The sequence below is a fragment of the Entelurus aequoreus genome, linkage group LG06 (genome assembly GCF_033978785.1).
Source record: "Entelurus aequoreus isolate RoL-2023_Sb linkage group LG06, RoL_Eaeq_v1.1, whole genome shotgun sequence".
In the NCBI taxonomy this organism is placed as follows: domain Eukaryota; kingdom Metazoa; phylum Chordata; class Actinopteri; order Syngnathiformes; family Syngnathidae; genus Entelurus; species Entelurus aequoreus.
Genome location: NC_084736.1, coordinates 31,354,386 through 31,371,460, shown reverse-complemented (window position 1 = coordinate 31,371,460; position 17,075 = coordinate 31,354,386). Strand labels below are relative to the sequence as shown.

The following is a 17,075-nucleotide window of genomic DNA, read 5'->3' as shown; positions in this document are numbered from 1 at the left end:
TATAACATCACCTTTATTTTTATTTTTTAGGCCAAAATGCGTCCGTTCTCCCTTTTCTGTCTACACACTGTGTCTGCTTGTAAGTACTCCATGTGTGTGCGCTGCCAAAATGCTTCTCTGCTCCTAAAACCAGGGAGAAGACGCTGTCGAAGGTGAGCCACGTAAATAATACCACCCACAAAACGGCGCATCCTGAAGCGACTGTCAGAAAGCGGCTTGAAGATGATCTGTAAAACATAATCTATGCAACATTTTGACCAAACAACCACCATTACATGTTATGTAGACCACAAGGAAGTCTTTAATATTTACAAAAAAATATATATATTATGACCCCTTTAATGCGCCCTATAATCTGCCTTTTGTATGAAAATCGACCTGACTAGACCCGCTCATCGGCAGTGCGCCTTTTAATCCAGTGCGCCCTATGGTCCGGAAGATACGGTAACCTGAAAGTTGAGCTAGAGATTTAAGCGTTGAAAGTTAAAAAATAATGATATGACTTATTTTTAACACTGTTATGAGTTGGCCATTTTTTGATACCCTTTTAGTGTGATTATTTGGTTTTTTTTAAATGTCATTGCTCAAACAATATTAATGTATTGAAATCAATGTAATCAATTATTGACCAGAGTCGAAATATTTTACTTCAAATATTCCACTTTTTAAATTTTGGGTTGGAAAATATTGCATATTTTGTATTTTTTGTTGCCTTATAAAACACATTTTTTTAATGACAAAAAGAGTGTAAAACATGTAAATAAAAGAAACTTTCTATTGCGGGAAAAATGTTACTTAAACTCAAAAATGTTTCACAAACACAAAAACATGTTACACAAACTCAAAAATGTTTCACAAAACTCAAAAATGTTTCACAAACACAAAAATGTTTCACAAACTCAAAAATGTTTCATAAACACAAAAACATATTACACAAACTCAAAAATGTTTCAAAAACACAAAAATATATTACACAAACTCAAAAATGTTTCACAAACACAAAAATGTTTCACAAACACAAAAACATGTTACACAAACTCAAAAATGTTTCACAAACACAAAAATGTTTCACAAATCAAATTAAAAATGTTTCAAACTCAAAAATGTTTCAAACACAAAAATGTTTCACAAACTCAAAAATGTTTCACAAACACAGAAATACTTCACAAACACAAAAATGTTTCAAAAACTCAGAAATGTTTCAAAAACACAAAAATGTTTTAAAAACTCAAAAATGTTTCACAAACACAAAAATGTTTCACAAACTCAAAAATGTTTCACAAACTCAAAAACATTTCACAAACACAAAAATGTTTCACAAACTCAAAAATATTTCACAAATACAAAAATGTTGCACAAACTCAAAAACAATTTTCAAACATAAAAATGTTTCAAAAACTCAAATATATGTTACAAACTCAAAAATGTTTCACAAACACAAAAATGTTACACAAACTCAAATATGTTTCACAAACTCAAAAATATGTTACACAAACTCAAAAATGTTTCACAAACTCAAAAATGTTTCACAAACACAAAAAAATGTTACACAAACTCAAAAATGTTACACAAACTCAAACATGTTTCACAAAAACAAGTTACACAAACACATTTTTTTGGCCCTGCGATGAGGTGGCGACTTGTCCAGGGTGTACACCGCCTTCCGCCCGATTGTAGCTGAGATAGGCTCCAGCGCCCCCCGTGACCCCGAAGGGATTAAGCGGTAGAAAATGGATGGATGGATGGACAGACACATTTTTACACAAACTGATAAATATGTTACTACAAACTCAAAAATGTTTCACAAACACAAAAATGTTTCACAAACACAACATTTTTTTACACAAACTCAAAAATGTTTCACAAACACAGAAACACGTTAAACAAACTCAAAAATGTTTCACAAAAACAAGTTACACAAACACGTTTTTACACAAACTGAAAAATATGTTACACAAACTCAAAAATGTTTCACGAACACAAAAACAAGTTACCACAAACTCAAAAATGTTTCACAAACACAAAAATGTTTCACAAACACAAAAATGTTTCACAAACACAGAAACATGTTACACAATCTCAAAAATGTTTCACAAACACAAAAACAATGTTACACAAACTCAAAAAAACATATTTCACAAACACAACCAGAAGTTTGTGTAGTTTGTCAGTAATTTCACTCCGTGGCCCCACATTCTTTGATTTGTGTGTGGCCCTCAGTGCAAGAAGTTGGGGCCCCCGCGTCTAATGTACGTGTGTGTGTGTACTCACACTGCATGAGGCTCCTTGAACTTGCCCACCTGCTGGATCTGATACATGAGATCACCACCGTTGATGTACTCCATGACGAAGTATAGGCGGTCCTGTGGAGGTCAGAAGGTCACATCAGAGCTGACGTGAGACAAGGAGTACCAGACCAGGGAGTCACTCATTGTCCATTTAGGACTTCATGCGCCTCCATTATCTACAGAAATTGCCAATAAAGGTTCCGTGTGTGTGCGTGTGTGTGTGTGTGTGTGTGTGTGTGTGTGTGTGTGTGTGTGTGTGTGTGTGAATCAAAAATAGGCCTACACATGACATAAATGGAATGTGTGAGGAAGCAGTCTGCTGGGCAGAGAATCAGTGCTGCAGAGGATTAACACACTCCCTTTGCTGCATGTGTGTGTGTGTGTGTGTGTGTGTGTGCAGCACATGATTCTCACTAATAGATGGAAATATGAAAGCGCATACATGACAGCAAACTAGCGTTTTAGCATGAAATGTATGAATGTCAAATATGTAGATCCGTTATAAAGCAAAGCGTTCTGTACATGATTTGATTGCATACGTGACATGTTTTTTTTCAGGGCCCATACTAATTACCCTAAATTCCAATACTTTTTCCCTACGTTTTGAACCCTGCGGCTTGTATATAGATTTTTCTTTGCTGACGGCCATAATGAAAATTATTTTAAAAAAACAGGCATTTTATCGTTTGTGCTTTTGGACGAGTTTGCTCGCCGCATTTAATTCCTGTTTAGACTGAGCTTTCAATAAGAAGCACTTCTAGCCGTCCATAGCGTTTCTACTCATATGGATTCTTCATTCATCACTCCGGGCAACATTTGTAAGTTTTACAATATGTTATCAACTCAATTTTATAACAGTTTATGGATTTAATACTTGTAAGAACCCTGAAATATTGTGAACATTTAAATAAAAACAATTGTGGGAACAAGATGGCTGATATAATTTCCTCCTGGATGTTACAGAAAGTATGAGAATGTGTGAGCTGCTGGCAGCTCTTCTTTACTTATATAATCACCTCAAATGTGTCAAGATATTTACACAAAAGTGTGGATTTCTGGCAGAGAGATCTTTTCTGTCGCCTTCGTGTCCGTCTCTGTCGCGTTGTTACATTTGACTGAATGACGGTACATGAAACTTGTGGGGCTCCCGTAATGAGACCACGCTTTGAGGGTTGCCGACGGAGGCGCCTCGAGCCACTCCAGCGCTGCAGTAGCCAAACACAAAAAACGGACTGGGAAGACACCAGAAGAGAAGGACACTGGAATTCCCGACCAAAAAAACTTAAAGTTTTGACAGGTAAGCAGAGGAGACGTACTTTAAGGTGTCTTCTTCAAAGAAAAATGTAAATAGATTTTTTCTAAAAACACATTTTTTAAATTTAATTATTGAAAATGAATTTCAAATCAGAATGAATATGATTTTTTGTGCACCCTAACATGATATTAGATTCATATCGGTATGGGCCTATACTCAAAGCTGCAACATCGCCATGGTAACTAACGGAAGGTAAAAAGTATCATAATATGTATATCTGGTACTGACCATGGTCTAGAACAGACCTGGGCATTCACCGGCCCGCGGGCCGCACTTGGCCCTTTGCGCATCCCTGTCCGGCCCGCGTGAGGCCAATCATAAATTACAAAATAAATTTCAAAAAGTATCTATGTCGAGTGTGCAATACAACGGTGCTGCTTTTGTTTTGAAAAGCGTTATTTGTATTACTTCCGTGTGGACGTATGCTCGTGTGCGATTGTGAGTGAATTGAACGGCGCAATCACAAATTACAAAATAAAGTTTAAAAAACATCTATGTCGTGCGCGCAATACAACTGTGCTGCTTTTATTTTGAAATGTGGCCGTATGTCCGGGGGGAACCTGTGAGTGAAGGTGCATAGAGCCAAGTGATGAGACGCTAAAAAAAGGAAAGTTGATGACGAATGGCGTGTTTTCAACAAGACATGGACTGCCAAGTATTTCTTTACATAAATTAAAGGTAAAGCCGTGTGCTTAATTTGTGGTACACAGCTTGCTGTGTTTAAAGAATATCATTTGAATCGCCACTACACGACGAAGCACGAGGGAAAATACCAGAATGTGTCTGATGAAGCGCGCGCAAGGGAGGCCGATGCGTTGATGGTAAAACTGCAAACCCAACAAGTACTTTTTGCCATATTTCACACCCCCAGAGATGCAGCTGTCAGGACAAGTTTCGTCATTTCTCACAAAAGCGCCAGAAAAAGTAAGGCGTTTTCTGACGGAGAGTTTATTAAGGAGTGCTTATTGGACTTTGTTGCGCTGTATGCCCGGAGACATGGACTGTTTTTCGCTAACTTTGGATGAGAGCTGCGATGTACGTGACACCGCCCAGCTGCTCTTCTTCTTACGTGGGATAACTGCAGACTTTCAAATCACGGAGTAGCTGGCAGCCATGCAGTCAATTAAAGAGACAACCACAGGTAATGACTTGTTCACATAGGTAAATGCGTGTTTGGACATGTTAGGACTGAAATGGGACAAGCTGGCAGGTGTGACAATCCAATCCACTTTATTTATATAGCACATTTAAACAACAAAATGTTTCCAAAGTGCTGCACAACAATATTAAAAACAATATTCAAATATTATCCTTAGCTCCACCAATGACTGAATAAAAAGAAAAAACAATTACATATAAAACCAATATAAAAACCAATATAAAATAAATATGATTAAAAACTATTTTTAACAACAGATGGTTGTCCAAATCTGACGGGGAAAAATGTTGGATAATGCAGGATAAAGTGACCATCAAAAGCAATCTGCTTTTGTATAAAGTTAAGTTAGGTTAAATTAAATCATTATTATTATTATTAATTATTATTATCATCATTATTATTTATCTTACGGTATATCAAAAATAATATTGAGCAAAATGTAATTGAAATATTGTCGTGTGGCCCTCCAGCAGTGCTCGGGTTGCTTATGCGGCCCCCGGTGAAAATTAATTGCCCACCCCTGGTCTAGAATATATATCTGGTACTGACCATGGTCTGGAAAACATATCTGGTACTGACCATGGTCTGGAATATATATCTGGTACTGACCATGGTCAGAAATATATATCTGGTACTGACCATGGTCTGGAATATATACAGTATCTGGTACTTACCATGGTATGGAATATACAATATATATGGTACTGACCTTGGTCTGGAATATATATCTGGTACTGACCATGGTCTGGAATATATACAGTATCTGGTATTTACCATGGTATGGAATATACAGTATATATGGTACTGACCATGGTCTGGAATATATATCTGGTACTGACCATGATCTGGAATATACATCTGGTACTGACCATGGTCTAGATGGAATACATATCTGGTACTGACCATGGTCTGTAATATATATCCGGTACTGACCATGGTCTGGAATACATATCTGGTACTGACCATGGTCTGGAATATATATCTGGTACTGACCATGGTCTAGATGGAATATGTATCTGGTACTGACCATGGTCTAGATGGAATTAGTAGCTGGTACTAACCATAGATGGAATATGTATCTGGTACTGACCATGGTCTGGAATATATATCTAGTACTGACCATGGTCTGGAATATGTATCTGGTACTGACCATGGTCTAGATGGAATTAGTATCTGGTACTGACCATAGATGGAATATGTATCTGGTACTGACCATGGTCTGGAATATATATCTAGTACTGACCATGGTCTGGAATATGTATCTGGTACTGACCATGGTCTAGATGGAATTAGTATCTGGTACTGACCATGGTCTGGAATATATATCTGGTATTGACCATGGTCTGGAATATATAGCTGGTACTGACCATGGTCTGGAATATATCTGGTACTGACCATGGTCTGGAATATATATCTGGTACTGACCATGGCCTTGAATACATATCTGGTACTGACCATGGTATGGACTATATATCTTGTACTGACCATGGTCTAGATGAAATATGTATCTGGTACTGACCATGGTCTGGAATATATAGCTGGTACTGACCATGGTCTGAAATATGTATCTGGTACTGACCATGGTCTGGAATATATATCTGGTACTGACCATGGTATGGAATACATATCTTGTACTGACCATGGTCTGGAAGGTGGAGTGCAGCTGAGTCAGGAAGGGAGGTTTCCCAGAGAGCGCCAAGACCCTCTTCTCCACCATGGTACATTCCACATCGTCGTCCTGGATCACCACGTCCTTCTTCAGGATCTTCACAGCGTACAAATCCTCCGTTCCTTTACGCTCTGCCAGCATCACCTGGAAGAGATGATGCATTATTATGTCATGTATTATATTGCAAGGACACATATTTAGTAAGAGATGATGCATTATTATGTCATATATTATATTGCAAGGACACATATTAGGAAGAGATGATGCATTATTATGTCATATATTATATTGCAAGGACACATATTAGTAAGAGATGAGGTGTTAAAAACATGTATATAACTTATTTTTAACCCTTTTGGATCCCGTACAATGTTAGTGGGATTTTGTTTTTAAACTGTCATTGTTCAAAAATATATTGTTATGAATTATTGATCTATTCAAGGCTCCAATTACTTACATCAAATATTCCACAGGGGAAAATATTGAATATGTTGTGTTTTCCATAAAAAAAGCTAAGTTTTCCTTTACAAAAAGGTCATAAAACAAACAAACAAAAAAATAAAAAATAAAAAAAGGATAATTGACAGATATATCTGAAATTGATCTGAAGGCTTAAGTGCTGAAAGTAAAAAAATAAAAAAAAATAAATAAATAAAATATATATCTATATATATATATATCTATATATATATATATATATATATATATATATATATATATATATATATATATATATATATATATATATATATATATATATATATATATATATATATATATATATATATATATATATATACACTGTATATAACTTATTTTTAACACTTTAATGAGTGAACCCTTTTGGATAACCAATCATTTTAGTGGGTTTTGTTTAAAAAAATAAAAATAAAAATAATATTTATAATTAACTTATTTTTTTACCCTTTTGCATCCCCTACAATGTTAGGAGGATTTTGTATTTAAACTGTCATTGTTCAAAAATAATGATGAATCAAAATCAATATTGTTATGAATTATTGATCTATTCAAGGCTCCAATTACTCACATCAAATATTCCAGAGGCGAAAATATTGAATATGTTGTATTTTCCATAAAAAAAGCAACGTTTTCCTTTACAAAAAGGTCATAAAACAAACAAACAAAAAAATAAAAAAAACCTATAATTGACAGATAAATCTGAAATTGATCTCAAGGCTTAAGTGTTGAAAGTTAAATTTTTTTTAAATAAAAATAAAATAAAAAAGATATATATATATAACTTATTTTAACACTTTAATGAGTGAACCTTTTTGGATAACCAATAATTTTAGTGGGATTTTGTTTAAAAAAACAAACAACAAATAATAATTAACTTATTTTTTACCCTTTTGCATCCCCTATAATGTTAGTGGGATTTTGTTTTTAAACTGTAATTGTTCAAAAATAATGATGAATCAAAATCAATATTGTTATGAATTATTGATCTATTCAAGGCTCCAATTACTTACATCAAATTTTCCACAGGCGAAAATATTGAATATGTTGTGTGTTTTCCATTAAAAACAAAGTTTTATTTGACAATAAGAGGATAAAACTAACAAAAAAAAACAATGTAAAAAATAATAAAAACTTATAATTAACAGATGGATCTGAAATTGGACTGGAGATTTAAGTGCTGAAAAGAAAATGAAAAATGTATGACTTATTTTTAACACTTTTATGAAAGAAAACAGGCATAAATATGTTTTATTTTGAAAGGAAGCAAGAATATCCTGAGAAGGCTAATTGAGTTTGGAGACCTCGGTAAAGGATATTTAATCACTTTATTTTTCTAAATGATAAAACCTTTGAATATGTTTCCATTGAAAGAAAAGATCTGTGGGGGAAAAAAAGGTCAAATAAAGCAGATACTTTCTTCACTGACTTAGTGAGGTCACGCCCATTGCACACGTCATGATGCAGAGGATATGAGAAAATGTGCTGTTTATGCCTCATGAATATTCAGCTATGATAATTCTTATTACGTTTTGGCTCCTACAGGGAGTAATGCTGCACAGATGGACACACCTGCAGTGTGTGTGTGTGTGTGTGTGTGTGTGTGTGTGTGTGTGTGTGTGTGTGTGTGTGTGTGTGTGTGTGTGTGTGTGTGTGTGTGTGTGTGTGTGTGTGTGTGTGTTAAGGTCAGCCACAGTTGGAGAGCATCTGATCTTCAGTATGAAAAGTTCAGAGTTAAGTGGGATGGTGTGCAGGGACCAAAGTGTCTTTCAACTAACTCCATCTGGCCTGAGAGAGATTCCCAAGAAGACGACAAGACAACAATTTCATGGAGTTTGATCACGTTTGAGGACCACAATTTGACTTCTCAACTCACGTTTAGTTAGATCTGCACGACCATATATGTGTTTTATACACTCTGTAGTCCCGAAAATATACAAACCCCGAAACCAGTGAAGTGGACACGTTGTGTAAATGGTAAATAAAAACAGAATACAATGATTTGCAAATCATTTTCAACTTATATTCAATTGAATAGACTGCAAAGACAAGATATTTAATGTTCACACTGAGAAACAAATTTTTTTTTGCAAATATTCATTAACTTAGAATTTAATGGCAGCAACACATTGCAAAAAAGTTGTCACAGGGGCATTTTTACCACTGTGTTACATGGCCTTTCCTTTTAACAACACTCAGTAAACGTTTGGGAACTGAGGAGACCAATTTTTGAAGCTTTTCAGGTGGAATTCTTTCCCATTCTTGCTTAATGTACAGCTTAAGTTGTTCAACAGTCCGGGGTCTCCGTTGTGGTATTTTAGGCTTCATAATGCGCCACATATTTTCAATGGGAGACAGGTCTGGACTACAGGCAGGCCAGTCTAGTACCCACACTCTTTTACTATGAAGCCACGCTGTTGTAACACGTGGCTTGGCATTGTATTGCTGAAATAAGCAGGGGCGTCCATGATAACGTTGCTTGGATGGCAACATATGTTGCTCCAAAACCTGTATGCACCTTTCAGCATTAATGGTGCCTTCAAAGATGTGTAAGTTACCCATGCCTTGGGCACTAATACACCCCCATACCATCACAGATGCTGGCTTTTCAACTTTGCGCCTAGAACAATCCGGATGGTTCTTTTCCTCTTTGTTCTGGAGGACACAACGTCCACAGTTTCCAAAAACAATTTGAGATGTGGACTCGTCAGACCACAGAACACTTTTCCACTTTGCATCAGTCCATCTTATCATCTCGGCAGATGATTTTATGAATTTCTTTAATAAGAAAATTGAACTCATTAGAAAGGAGATTAAAGACAACGCATCCCAGCTACAACTGGGCTCTATTAACACAAATACGACTGTATATACGACGGACACTGCCCTCCAAAATAGTCTCTCTATTTTTGATGAAATAACATTAGAGGAATTATTACAGCGTGTAAGTGGGATAAAACAAACAACATGTTTACTTGACCCACTTCCTGGGAAACTTATCAAGGAACTGTTTGTATTACTAGGTCCATCAGTGTTAAATATTATAAACTTATCACTTTCCTACGGCACTGTTCCCCTAGCATTCAAAAAAGCGGTTATTCATCCTCTGCTCAAAAGACCTAACCTCGATCCTGACCTCATGGTAAACTACCGACCGGTCTCCCACCTTCCGTTTATTTCCAAAATTCTCGAAAAAATTGTTGCACAGCAGCTAAATGAACACTTAGTGACTAACAATCTCTGTGAACCTTTTCAATCCGGTTTCAGGGCAAATCACTCTACGGAGACAGCCCTCGCAAAAATGACTAATGATCTATTGCTAACGATGGATTCTGATGCTTCATCTATGTTGCTGCTTCTTGATCTTAGCGCCGCTTTCGATACCGTCGATCATAATATTTTATTAGAGCGTATCAAAACACGTATTGGTATGTCAGACTTAGCCTTGTCTTGGTTTAACTCTTATCTTACTGACAGGATGCAGTGCGTCTCCCATAACAATGTGACCTCGGACTATGTCAAGGTAACGTGCGGAGTTCCCCAGGGTTCGGTTCTTGGCCCTGCACTCTTTAGTATTTACATGCTGCCGCTAGGTGACATCATACGCAAATACGGTGTTAGCTTTCACTGTTATGCTGATGACACCCAACTCTACATGCCCCTAAAGCTGACCAACACGCCGGATTGTAGTCAGCTGGAGGCGTGTCTTAATGAAATTAAACAATGGATGTCCGCTAACTTTTTGCAACTCAACGCTAAGAAAACGGAAATGGTGATTATCGGTCCTGCTCAACACCGACATCTATTTAATAATACCACCTTAACATTTGACAACCAAACAATTAAACAAGGAGACTCGCTAAAGAATCTGGGTATTATCTTCGACCCAACTCTCTCGTTTGAGTCACACATTAAGAGTGTTACTAAAACGGCCTTCTTTCATCTCCGTAATATCGCTAAAATTCGTTCCATCTTGTCCACTAGCGACGCTGAGATCATTATTCATGCGTTCGTTACGTCTCGTCTCGATTACTGTAACGTATTATTTTCGGGCCTCCCTATGTCTAGCATTAAAAGATTACAGTTGGTACAAAATGCGGCTGCAAGGCTTTTGACAAGAACAAGAAAGTTTGATCATATTACGCCTATACTGGCTCACCTGCACTGGCTTCCTGTGCACTTAAGATGCGACTTTAAGGTTTTACTACTTACGTATAAAATACTACACGGTTTAGCTCCAGCCTATCTCGCCGATTGTATTGTACCATATGTCCCGACAAGAAATCTGCGTTCAAAGAACTCCGGCTTATTAGTGATTCCCAGAGCCAAAAAAAAGTCTGCGGGCTATAGAGCGTTTTCTATTCGGGCTCCAGTACTCTGGAATGCCCTCCCGGTAACAGTTAGAGATGCTACCTCAGTAGAAGCATTTAAGTCCCATCTTAAAACTAATTTGTATAATCTAGCCTTTAAATAGACCCCCCCCTTTTTTAGACCAGTTGATCTGCCGTTTCTTTTCTTCTCTCCTCTTCTCCCCTGTCCCTTGTGAGGGGGAGTTGCATAGGTCCGGTGGCCATGGATGAAGTGCTGGCTGTCCAGAACCGGGACCCCGGGTGGACCACTAGCCTGTACATCGGTTGGGGACATCTCTGCGCTGCTGACCCGTCTCCGCTCGGGATGGTTTCCTGTTGGCCCCGCTGTGGACTGGACTCCCGCTGATGTGTTGGATCCACTGTGGACTGGACTTTCACAATGTTATGTCAGACCCACTCGACATCCGTTGCTTTCGGTCTCCCCTAGAGGGGGGGGGGGGGGGTTACCCACATATGCGGTCCTCTCCAAGGTTTCTCATAGTCATTCACCGACGTCCCACTGGGGTGAGTTTTTCCTTGCCCGTATGTGGGCTCTGTACCGAGGATGTCGTTGTGGCTTGTACAGCCCTTTGAGACACTTGTGATTTAGGGCTATATAAATAAACATTGATTGATTGACATTGATTGATCTTAGATGAGCTTGGGCCCAGCGGAGCGTTTCTGGGTGTTGTTGATAAATGGCTTAGGCTTTGCATTGTAGAGTTTTAACTTGCACTTACAGAAGTAGCGGCCAACTGTAGTTACTGACAGTGGTTTTCTGAAGTGTTCCTGAGCCCATGTGGTGATATCCTTTACACACTGATGTCGCTTTTTGATGCAGTACCGCCTGAGGGATCGAAGCTCCGTAATATAATCGCTTACATGCAGTGATTTCTCCTGATTCTCTGAACCTTTTGATGATATTACGGACCGTAGATGGTGAAATCCTTAAAGGCCTACTGAAATGAATTTTTTTTATTTAAACGGGAATAGCAGATCCATTTTATGTGTCATACTTGATCATTTTGCGATATTGCCATATTTTTGCTGAAAGGATTTAGTATAGAACAACGTCGATAAAGTTCGCAACTTTTGGTCTCTGATAAAAAAAAACCTTGCCCCTACCGGAAGTAGCGTGACGTTGTCAGTTGTTCACTCCCTCATATTTTCCTATTGTTTTCAACGCAGCTAGAGCTATTCGGACCATTACCCCATTAATTTGAGCGAGGATGAAAGATTTGTGGACGAGGAACGTTAGAGTGACGGAAATACATATTTTTTTTCGCTCTGACCGTAACTTAGGTACAAGCTGGCTCATTGGATTCCACACTCTCTCCTTTTTCTATTGTGGATCACGGATTTGTTTTTTAAACCACCTCGGATACTATATCCTCTTGAAAATGAGAGTCGAGAACGCGAAATGGACATTCAGTGCCTTTTATCTCCACGACAATACATCGGCGAAACGCTTTAGCTACAAGCTAACGTGATAGCATCGTGCTTTAACTGCATATAGAAACAAAAAAAATAAACCCCTGACTGGAAAGATAGATAGAAAATCAACAATACTATTAAATCGTGGACATGTAAATACACGGTTAATGCTTTCCAGGCTGGCGAAGGTTAACAATGCTGTGCTAACGACGCCATTGAAGCCTACTTAGCAACCGGACCTCACAGAGCTATGCTAAAAACATTAGCTCTCCACCTACGCCAGCCAGCCTTCATCTGCTCATCAACACCCGTGCTCACCTGCGTTCCAGCGATCGGCGGAAGGACGAAGGACTTCACCCGATGCGTTTGGCGGCCCGGAGACGTAGGAAGTCAAGGTGAGGTCCCCGGCTAGCGCGTCTGCTCTCCAACAAAGTCCTCCTGGTTGTGTTGCTGTAGTCCGCTGCTATTACACCGATCCCACCTACAACTGTCTTCTTTGCAGCCTTCATTGTTCATTAAACAAATTGCAAAAGATGTCCAGAATACTGTGGAATTATGAAATGAAAACAGAGCTTTTTGTATAGGATTCTACGGGGTACCATAACTTCCGTTTAACTGACTACGTCACGCGCATACGTCATCATACCGCGACGTTTCAGCCGGATATTTTCCGGGAAAATGTAAATGTCACTTTATAAGTTAACCTGGCCGTATTGGCATGTGTTGCAATGTTAAGATTTCATCATTGATATATAAACTATCAGACTGCGTGGTCGGTAGTAGTGGGTTTCAGTAGGCCTTTAAACTCCTAGCAATAGCTCGTTGAAAATTTGTTCTTAAACTGTTCGACAATTTGCTCAGACATTTGTTGACAAAGTGGTAACCCTCGCCCCATCCTTGTTTGTGAATGACTGAGCATTTCATGGAAGCTGCTTTTATACCACCTGTTCCCAATTAGCCTGTTCACCTGTGGGATGTTCCAAATAAGTGTTTGATGAGCATTCCTCAACTTTCTCAGTCTTCTTTGCCACTTGCGCCAGCTTTTCTTAACCATGTTGCAGGCATCAAATTCCAAATGAGCTAATATTTGCAGTTTCTCAGTGTGAACGTTAAATATCTTGTCTTTGCAGTCTATTCAGTTGAATATAAGTCGAAAAGGATTTGCAAATCATTGTATTCTGTTTTTATTTACCATTTACACAACATGCCAACTTCACTGCTTTTGGGTTTTGTATAATATGTAGGCAACGCAGAGCTGGCAGCAGCTCACATATTCTCATACTTTCTGTAACATCCAGGAAGAATTTGAAAAATGCCCCAACTATAATTTATGTGAAAAATACTTTTTATTGAAATGTTTGCAATATTTCAGGGTTCAAACCTTACAATGTATTAAACCCACAAACGGATATAAATGACATGTTTTGACGGCAAATTTTTATTCAAATGTTCGCAATATTCCAGGGTTCAATTGTATGCCCAATTTGTATTCAAATATTCGCAATATTTCAAAGTTAAATGTTATGCCAAATTTTTATTCAAATGTTCGCAATATTCCAGGGTTCAATTGTATGCCCAATTTGTATTCATATATTCGCAATATTTCAAAGTTAAATGTTATGCCAAATTTTTATTCAAATGTTCGCAATATTTCAGAGTTCAATTTTATGCCAATTTTTTATTCAAATGTTGCAATATTTCAGGGTCCAAACCTTACAATGTATTAAACCCACAAACTGATATAAATGACATATTTTGATGCCACATTTTGAGCACTTTTTAAATTTTTTATGTAAATGTTGATGCTCCTCGCAGACACGCGTGAAAAAGGTGTTCTTTCCCCTGCATTAGCGTCACATAAAAACATGACGTCGCTATGTGTCTTAAAAAATAATGTAAAAAAAACAACAACAAAAACGACGTAAAGCCTAGTCAGCGTCTTTATCTGCCTATCTCGCTTTTGTGGGCGTGGCCACCTGCGTGCACAGCAGATACTCATCAACCCCCCCCCTACCGACCGTCTAAGCTCTCCAGTCCCTCCACGCGGCGCCGGTAGATTTTCCCATGCTTTGCCCTTGCAGTCACGTACATCTTCTCCGCTTTGGCTCCACTCACTCTCCCTGTGAGATCGCGACGCTCCATCTGTTTACCGACGTACAATCTTCATGTTTAAATGACTTTTACTGCGGATGAGATCAAAAATCGGTTATCAAGCTCCTTGGCTACAAATAAAAAAACGCATTGGTCGATCGCTAAGCTAGGCTAATGCTAACACACGCACAATAATGAACATAACATTGTTATTTTTGGACATGGTGTGCCTAATGAAGTGTCCTGCGTGTTTTCCATGCATTCCGGGGATGCTGGACTTTTGACGCACCACAGTGGCTGCTTGTTGCCATGGAAACAGGCATCTAAAGCGCAGTCTGTCACTTTGTCCCCTCGCTGACATCCTCCATTCCGCTTCCATTCTGACATCTTCCAAGGCGTGTCTCTGCTTCTCATTCATCTCACTTCATTCAGTCCCGTCTTTTTAATTCATTCACGTCAACGTTTGTCTCTGCTCTTTCATCACGCTTTGTCACATCCTTCTTTGTCTCCATCTGTCTTTGTCTACCTGCACGCCATCTCTTTCCACTTTCATCTTTATCTTCCCCCTTCTCTTCTCAAGCCGTGATGCTCCACATATTCAACTGTTCCACTTACACACTTGAGTGTAAACACTAACCTATTTACTACGAACAGTAGGAATAATTATAGTTACTTGGCCAAAAATGACTCTTTAATGAGATGACATCAACAAGAACGTGATGAAGAATGTAAACTACAAGGTGGTAATTTAGGGATTTCACCATCTACGGTCCGTAATATCATTGAAAGGTTCTGAGAAATCACTGCACGTAAGCAGCAAGGCAGAAAACCAATATTGAATGCCTGTTACCTTGGATCCCTCAGGCGGTACTGCATCAAAAACTGACATCAGTGTGTAAAGGATATCACCACATGGGCTCAGGAACACTTCAGAAAACCACTGTCAGTAACTACTGTTTGTCGCTACATCTGTAAGTGCAAGTTAAAACTCTACTATGCAAAGCCAAAGCCATTTATCAACAACACCCAGAAACGCCGCCGGCTTCGCTGGGCCCGAGCTCATCAAAGATGGACTGATGCAAAGTGGAAAAGTCTTTCAAATAGTTTTTGGAAACTGTGGATGTTGTGTCCTCCGGAACAAAGAGGAAAAGAACCATCCGGATTGTTCTAGGCGCAAAGTTGAAAAGCCAGCATCTGTGATGGTATGGGGGTGTATTAGTGCCCAAGACATGGGTAACTGACACATCTGTGAAGGCGCCATTAATGCTGAAAGGTACATACAGGTTTTGGAGCAACATATGTTGCCATCCAAGCAACGTTATCATGGACGCCCCTGCTTATTTCAGCAAGACAATGCCAAGCCACGTATTACAACAGCGGACTGTTGAACAACTTAAGCTGTACATCAAGCAAGATTGGGAAAGAATTCCACCCGAAAAGCTTCAAAAATATTCCCAAACGTTCACTAAGTGTTGTTAAAAGGAAAGGCCATGTAACACAGTGGTAACAATGCCCCTGTGACAACTTTTTTGCAATGTGTTGCTGCCATTAAATTCAGTGTGAACATTAAATATCTTGTCTTTGCATTCTATTAAATTGAATATGTGTTGAAAAGGATTTGCAAATCATTGTATTCTGTTTTTATTGACCATTTACACAACGTGCCAACTTCACTGGTTTTGGGTTTTGTATGTCATGAAAAACTCGTATTGTTTAGCTGCAAAAATAGAACACCCAAGTCAACTATTGCTAATTTAAAGTATCAGTAGAGTGGAAAGAATAACAAGTTGACTTTATATGTTTATTTGTGTTTTATTGTATCCATTAAAACATATTTAATTGTATTTACAATCCGCAACGTTTGTGAAAATACCGTCTAAAATGTCACAAATTCAGTCGGCCATTTTGAACATTCCTATTTTCGGAGAGTCACGTCAGTGTAGTAACACTTCATTACCCTGTCCATATTATTAGATCAGTCATACTGGAAATACACAAACATTGTAAAGAGATGTGCTGTTCATCATTCACAATCTTTATGTAAGACAAGAACACATATGCTTTTATTTTGTTATGCATTCTAAATGGTAAATAAATATCAAACAATTGAGTCAACAGATGGACGGTCCTCTCATTATACTCTCTAAAAACATCCAGAAAGTGCCAACAATACTCCATTTACATGTCGTGACCTGAAAATGAACCAAATAGGAGTGATATTGTTATTACAAGCGCTAACGCAGACTGACTATTTTAGCGGCACATTGATAGCACACTATAAGATAGCGGCTGC

At 38.2% G+C, this 17,075-nt stretch overlaps 1 protein-coding gene across 1 annotated transcript in view; it reads right to left on the bottom strand.

The window, feature by feature from the left end:
• prkcbb (protein kinase C, beta b) overlaps positions 1-17,075 on the bottom strand; it is a 289,138-nt gene that overhangs the window by 78,379 nt on the left and 193,684 nt on the right. Inside the window, 2 exon segments of the mRNA XM_062050524.1 lie at positions 2,272-2,363; positions 6,402-6,575. Of these exon segments, the coding sequence (XP_061906508.1) occupies positions 2,272-2,363; positions 6,402-6,575 (266 nt within the window).